We start from the raw sequence: 6,468 nt of genomic DNA, 5'->3' as shown, positions 1-6,468 counted from the left end.
ATAAGATTATAAAGCTATTCTTATTATAAGATAGATTTAACAATTTTTTAAGACAAATTTTCAGAAAAATCCAACAATCCTGAGATCCAAACAAAAGACAGAGCCTATAGAACAACATAGTTCCACTTCCTTCCCCTTCCTTCCCCTTCCCCAACACATGCATACTCAAAAGTAGGGGAAAAATTTAAATCGAAAAATCGACCTGGACTGAACGAGTTGGTCTAGTTTTAAATCGATCCGTTTTAGAACTGGTTTCTACATTTTAGAAATCTGTTAAATCCTGTTCGATTTCGATTTTTGACTTTTTGAAAAAAGACCGAACTAGTTTATAAAAAATATATATAAATTAATTTTTGATATTATATAAAATATTTTTTATATATATAATTTATAATTTTATATTACTATTTATAACATAAAATTTTAATCTTAAATATTAACATTTTTTTGATTATATGTTATTAATATAAAATATATATTAATTACATTTTAAAGCCTAATAAATTATTAATATATTCTTTTTAATAAATACATAATATATTAGTATATTAATTATATTTTTTTAATTAATTAGTATATATTAAAAAATTATATTTTTTTAATAATAGTAATACTTGATTAAAATTAAAAAATGAAACCGAACCGATAAAACTAAAAATAATAGTTTAGAACGGATTATTAAAAATACAAAACCAATATATATTAATTTGATCCTAAAATATATACAAAACCGGACGGTTTACGCACAGAACCGACTCTTGGAGTCGGTTCTTTCACGCACAGAAATGAGAAAACTCTAATTTCGGTTACTTAAAATTGCCCTATTATTATTTTTTGTGTTTTCAATTATTTTCTGTTCGTTCTCTGATACGTCTACGATGCGAGGCCTCCAAGATGTCTTTTGTCTTCCCTGTCAGCTTTCTCAAAATTCCCACACTTTCCAGCCTCTTTCAACTTTTCCGAGCGTCCAAACACCATAACCGCCAAAAAAAATCTTCACCTTTCTTTACGTCGCAGTGATCCTCTACCCGTTCATGCTCGAAAGTCCGAGCAATTTTGGCAGCTTCTCAGCGACACGGCCCGTCCTCTCTCTTTCTGCGATTCCGCACAACCCCGCTGCCTCTAGGCTCGGGTGCTCACTGCTATCTCTATTTCAGTCCTTTTGGTTTACCCCGTGTACGTTAGTATTTTCCCGGTATACGAGAGTATTTTCGTTAAATATTTTTTCAGAATAAAAGGAAAGAATTTTTTTTTTCTTGGATTAAAGAAAGGGTAGTATTGGAATGTTTTCTTGGAGTGGTTGCCCACAAAAAGTTTTTAAAACGATCCGAAAAAAAAAAGCAAACAAGTTCCATTTTCTCTCGTTATACACAGTGTCTTTTACAAACTTGTTTCTTTTTAAATCCATTTCTAGTTGCAGGCTACAGTACAGACTAGAGAGAGAGAGAAGATGCAGGTTATATAGAACAAAAGAGTGGCAAAAGCCCATAGAAGCTTCACTTTTCTTCGTCTTCATAATCATCAACCCCATAACCTTTTACACTCTGTATCCCTGAGTGTCTGCTCTAAACTGCTGCTTCTTCTTCCTCTTGTCAAAAGGCAATTTGTGCTTTTGTGGGTGTTATAACTGTTAATTAAAGTTTTGGTGAGTTTTTGATGTCTGTGCCTTTAGAGCATGATTACATAGGTTTGTCAGAGGCTTCTCCTTCAATGGAAGGCTCTGAGAGGTCCAGTGGGGGCTTGAACCTCAAGGCCACTGAGCTACGACTTGGCCTGCCCGGGTCCGGCTCACCGGAAAGAGAAAACGGAGTAGTGGCGGAGGACCGGGCTGGGTACCCACTTGGGATGCTGAAGAGCTTGCTGGTGGTCTCTGGTGCCAAGAGGGGCTTCTCTGACGCCATTGATGGGGGTTCTGGGAAGTGGGTTTTTTCTGGGAGTGGTGGATCCGAGGCTGAGTTGGGTAAAGGTGGGAACTTGTTCTCTCCCAGAGGTGTTAATGGGTCAGGAAAAGGTGGTCTTGGGGGTGGGTCCGAGTGTGCCAATCAGAATCCGGGTTTGGGTGTTCCGGTTCTGAAAGATGGCGTTGTTCCTCAGTCACCTAAGCCGTTGCAGGAGAAGAAGTCCCAGCTCTCTGCTCCTGCAGCAAAGTAACTAAATTCCTCTTGGTTTCTTTCTCTCTCTGTTATTTTTTCAGGAAGAAAATCACTGATGAAAAAAGTTATTGTGGTAGCTATATTTTAACTCCATGCATATGTTACGCATTATTGGGCTTTTACCCATTCTCAATTTCTCACGAGCAATAAAAAATTTTATTACCTATAAAAAAATATTTTATCCCCGTAATATTTTATCGTTAAAATGTTAATAGATTATACCGATCAAAAAAATGTTAAAAGATTATACTTGTCCATTTTCTTGCTATGTTCTGAATACATCATCATCCTTCTTTTTTTTTTTCTCTTTTTAGAATTTCTTTTTTCTCTCGCTGTCTATTTCCTTGCTCTGGAAATGTCGGGAAACAAAAGGATTGATATTTGAGTTTGATTGATCTTGTTTGTGTTACTTTTGAAATAGAAAAAAGAAGGAAAGGTAAACTCCATGAGGATTAGTTACTTGGCCAAAACGGGTGGACCTCTATTTTTTCTGAAATTTGATAATTTTTTTGTACTTAAAACTAAACTGAGACTAGAATTTTGCAAAGGTGATGTGTTTTTCAGAGCTTTGTTTCGGTGTTAGACATTTCAGTTGTTTTACTCGATTTTCCTTTTGTACATGTCTCCAAATCGAACTTCTCCAAGTTGTTTGTTTTCATTTTTTTCTGGGATGTCTTTGCGTGTTGCATAAATTCAATCTCAAGACATGTCTCCCAGTATTCGTGTTTCGCAGCTTCCGGGGAGATTTATCTCTAATCTATGAGCCAAGTGTTATTGCTTTGTAACTTTTATTCTCTGGCCCTTTATGAAGGAAATTCTTTATGAAGGAAATTCTCTCTCTGTTTCATTATAAAATCTCTATTGCGTTTCCCAATAAATTAATAAAGGCTACTTCTATGAATTTCAGAATTAATGATTTACTTTTCCTTTTGGTCCCTTTTTCTTGTGTGACAGGGCACAGGTTGTGGGATGGCCACCAATTCGTTCTTTCCGGAAGAATTCAATGGCTTCTCATCCTCCAAAGAATGATGATGACTCAGAGGGCAAGTTTGGATCTGGATGTCTGTATGTCAAGGTCAGCATGGATGGTGCTCCATACCTGAGAAAAGTTGATCTAAAAAACTATGGGAGTTATAGGGAACTCTCTTCTGCACTGGAAAAGATGTTCAGCTGCTTTACAATTGGTAAATTCTCTTTGCAAAGATTCAGGTGCTCCTGGTTCACCTTCTTTCAAGATGACAGTTCTTCTCTCTCTTTCTCTTGATACATCGGTACACAAGCATTTGCCTCATTCCTAACAAATATTTTTATTTTTATTTTTTGTGATAAAAGAGATAGTGGTTCTTGTACCTTAGAAATAACACATGTTAGCATCTTCCAACCAGAATCTTAGAACAAGGCAGTGAGTAAGAAGCAACAGTGGTATCTTCAAATGTCCCAAGGTATCCCCAAATCATGGAACTGTATCTTACCGAGTATTTAAACAAACTAGAGAGTGGTATAATATAGTAAATTCACTGGTGTGATAATGAGGCGATTTTTGAATTTTAAAGAAAACACTCATTTGAAGTCACCAAAGTATCAACTTAACTACCATGTTAAGCACATATTAGAACAAATCAACTTTCATGTGATGTTGCATCAGTTAGCAATGGGATGATGCTTATACAAATATAGTGATATCACAAATTAACTTACATGTGCATGCACACGTGAAATCATTTAGCATGAACAAGGATGATGTCATATGCACACGTACTTTTTTGTTTTGAGGGAGTTGAAGTTATTTTTATGAATTTCTGATTCAGGTCAGTGTGGCTCTCATGGAGTTCCCAGCAGAGATGGATTGAGCGAGAGTCGGTTAATGGATCTGCTCCATGGTTCTGAATATGTACTCACCTATGAAGACAAAGATGGTGATTGGATGTTAGTTGGTGATGTTCCCTGGGAGTAAGTTTTAACCTTGACTCAAAACTTTTGCGAATTACTTGTATGAAAACTATCAATGAATTATCTGATCAAATTGCTAGAGGGATGTCCATGTCAGATGAATTTATAGTGCTCAAAAAGTTTGAATCCCTTTTAGAGAATAGGATATTACAGATCAAAGAATTACAAAAACGTTTTCATAGATTATACTTAATAAGGGGAGGAGGATTCTCCATGCAGGCCATGAAATTGTGAACCTAATCCAAATTCTGTCTAGGCGATGCATTACTTCTGTTATCAAATTTTTTCTTCAGAAGCTTGGCATGATTGAAGTCTAGGTTACTGACTTGATCTGAATTGTATTTGCTTTGAGTTGTTATGTACTGTTATGGAACTATTTTCTTGTTTTGAAGTGAAGATTTGTTTCCTTGTCTCACCAAACATTTACTAATATATCACAGGTGAAAGAGAGTATTTATGTCAATTTGTATCACCGTTTTTTGCAGGATGTTCACTTACTCTTGTAAGAGGATGAGAATCATGAAGAGTTCAGAGGCTATTGGGTTAGGTACGTGATGCTAAATATTATGTACTTAGTGAAGATCTGAGATTAAAAATTCTTGTACATGTATCCTATGTTTCATGATATTTCCCATCGAAAAAAATGTAATGCTTCCCATTTTACTGATTCAGCAATCCATTAGCTTTTTGCTCATGTTTATACTAGACGAAGTCACTAAAATACCACTGGACCTCGCTAATATTTTTCATATTTGATTTTTGCAGCCCCAAGGGCAATGGAAAAGTTCAAAAGCCGCAACTAGTGCAACCCAACCGCATTATGCATACCATATTCTAGTTAAACAAAAAATGTTGGAAATGTTTTCTATTCAAATGCTGAAAGCCATGAATGGGTCCAGTGTTTCCTGTTTACGTATGTTCTAAATATTGAAAGTTGTTATGGAAAAACAAAGTAGTAGGCAAAGATATATCATCCTAGATGGTTCCAGTATTCATAGGCTTGCTCCCCCACCCTTTCATGCCTCGGTCTGTAATATGGTTGCTGTTTGTTAAGGTTATATACACTACTATGTGAATGGTTTGTTTGCTGTAGTATGTCTCTCCCACGAGTCACGATGGTGTTCGACTCTTGTTCGAGTGCCGAGACTCTTTAATAATGAAGTGCATCTCAGTTGTTGAAACAGTGGAGAAAAAAGGTCTCGTACCCATATTCTCACTCATTGTCCCGGAACATGATGTATCAATTTCAATGTAGCTTTCACAATGCCTAGCAATCAAAAAGCAAAAGTATGTAAAAACTTGTCATGTGAAAAGAGGTCAAGCTGAGCCATTGTGTAAATAATTTGGTAAATGATATTTACAGTTTTAAGTTATGCAAGTTTTATGTATTTTCTTTAAAAAAAGTGAGGAGTTTTAGAATTTATATTAAAAAAATTAATTTTTTAATTATAGATTTTACTCTATTCAAAAGTGTGTGTATGAAATAAGGGTAGGCTTTGATTCTGACGGTCGGAATGCCCACCTCCGACTCCGGTTTGGAGGTTGAAGTTGGAGCTTGAAGCATCGATCGAAGTGCTTTTGGGTTTGCCATACTCAGATTGGGCCTAGGCCCACCATCCAATATCCAAGACCTAAAATGAAGTTTAGATTAACCCATCTCTATTTAAAAAGATTTATGAAAAAAAAAAAAGACAATGGTGTAAAAAAATAATTAAAAAATCTAAAACATTGTAAAAAAATAAATTAAAAAGCTAAAATTACAAATCACAACAAATTTAAATTTCAAAATATTATTAATGTCATAGATTTTATTCAAATAGCGACAGTCACCAGCGCCAGTCTTGACAATCCATTTATTTGAATTGATGACTCAATAGTAATTTTTAATTTTCCTACATGAAGCTTTATTGATCAAATGCACTATCTTTTCTTTAGTCATTTAATTATAAACTTTTAAATTATCAGCCAAGTGATATATGAGATAAAATAAGATACATTATGAACTCACATTCACTCTAACTTTGACGACTTTTACATGATGGTAATCATAGTATTGATTTTCTCACCAATAAATGGGTCATCCCAAGATGCGTCCGTCTCAGTCATCAATAATTAATTTGAAATTAACATATAGGTCTACAAAATAATATAAATTATAAATTATATAATGAAAACATTAAAATTATGTAAATAATCATTTCAAATCATAAAGTTACCTGATTCAAGTTTATAACTCTTGGCATCAACGGTATCTACTGATTATACTCCAATGGGCATTGAACTTAACCAGTTCTGTGTGCATATGAGAGCCTCAATGGTGGTTAAAGACAATGAACTCCGAAATGCATTCAAGACACGACCTCTA

General features: G+C 34.8%; 1 protein-coding gene across 2 annotated transcripts; it reads left to right on the top strand.

Moving 5' to 3' along the window:
* Window positions 1-873: 873 nt before the first annotated feature.
* On the top strand, window positions 874-5,284 carry LOC122308253 (auxin-responsive protein IAA27-like). Of its 2 annotated transcripts, XM_043121472.1 has the most exons (5): window positions 889-2,147; window positions 3,108-3,337; window positions 3,962-4,103; window positions 4,589-4,650; window positions 4,869-5,284. In XM_043121472.1, exons 1-5 carry the CDS (start codon window positions 1,657-1,659, stop codon window positions 4,904-4,906), a joined length of 963 nt encoding a protein of 320 aa, XP_042977406.1. In that variant the 5' UTR covers window positions 889-1,656; the 3' UTR covers window positions 4,907-5,284. The 2 variants fall into 2 exon arrangements, with proteins under 2 accessions (XP_042977407.1, XP_042977406.1); XM_043121473.1 differs by lacking the exons at window positions 3,962-4,103; window positions 4,589-4,650; window positions 4,869-5,284 and adding an exon at window positions 3,486-3,561 and having other exon boundaries at window positions 874-2,147; window positions 3,108-3,362.
* Window positions 5,285-6,468: the final 1,184 nt, after the last annotated feature.

This window comes from Carya illinoinensis, chromosome 4, assembly GCF_018687715.1.
Source record: "Carya illinoinensis cultivar Pawnee chromosome 4, C.illinoinensisPawnee_v1, whole genome shotgun sequence".
NCBI classification, from domain to species: Eukaryota; Viridiplantae; Streptophyta; class Magnoliopsida; order Fagales; family Juglandaceae; genus Carya; species Carya illinoinensis.
The sequence above is the reverse complement of the archived record's forward strand: the minus strand, read 5'-3'. Positions and strand labels throughout refer to the sequence as shown.

What these genes read in the sequence shown, in the direction of transcription:
- LOC122308253 (XM_043121472.1), top strand. Translation starts at nt 1,657, where the DNA reads ATGTCTGTGCCTTTAGAGCATGATTACATAGGTTTGTCAGAGGCTTCT. An exon ending in CTCTCTGCTCCTGCAGCAAA is followed by an intron (nt 2,148 to 3,107) that starts GTAACTAAATTC and finishes CTTGTGTGACAG; the next exon opens with GGCACAGGTTGTGGGATGGC. An exon ending in GTTGGTGATGTTCCCTGGGA is followed by an intron (nt 4,104 to 4,588) that starts GTAAGTTTTAAC and finishes CGTTTTTTGCAG; the next exon opens with GATGTTCACTTACTCTTGTA.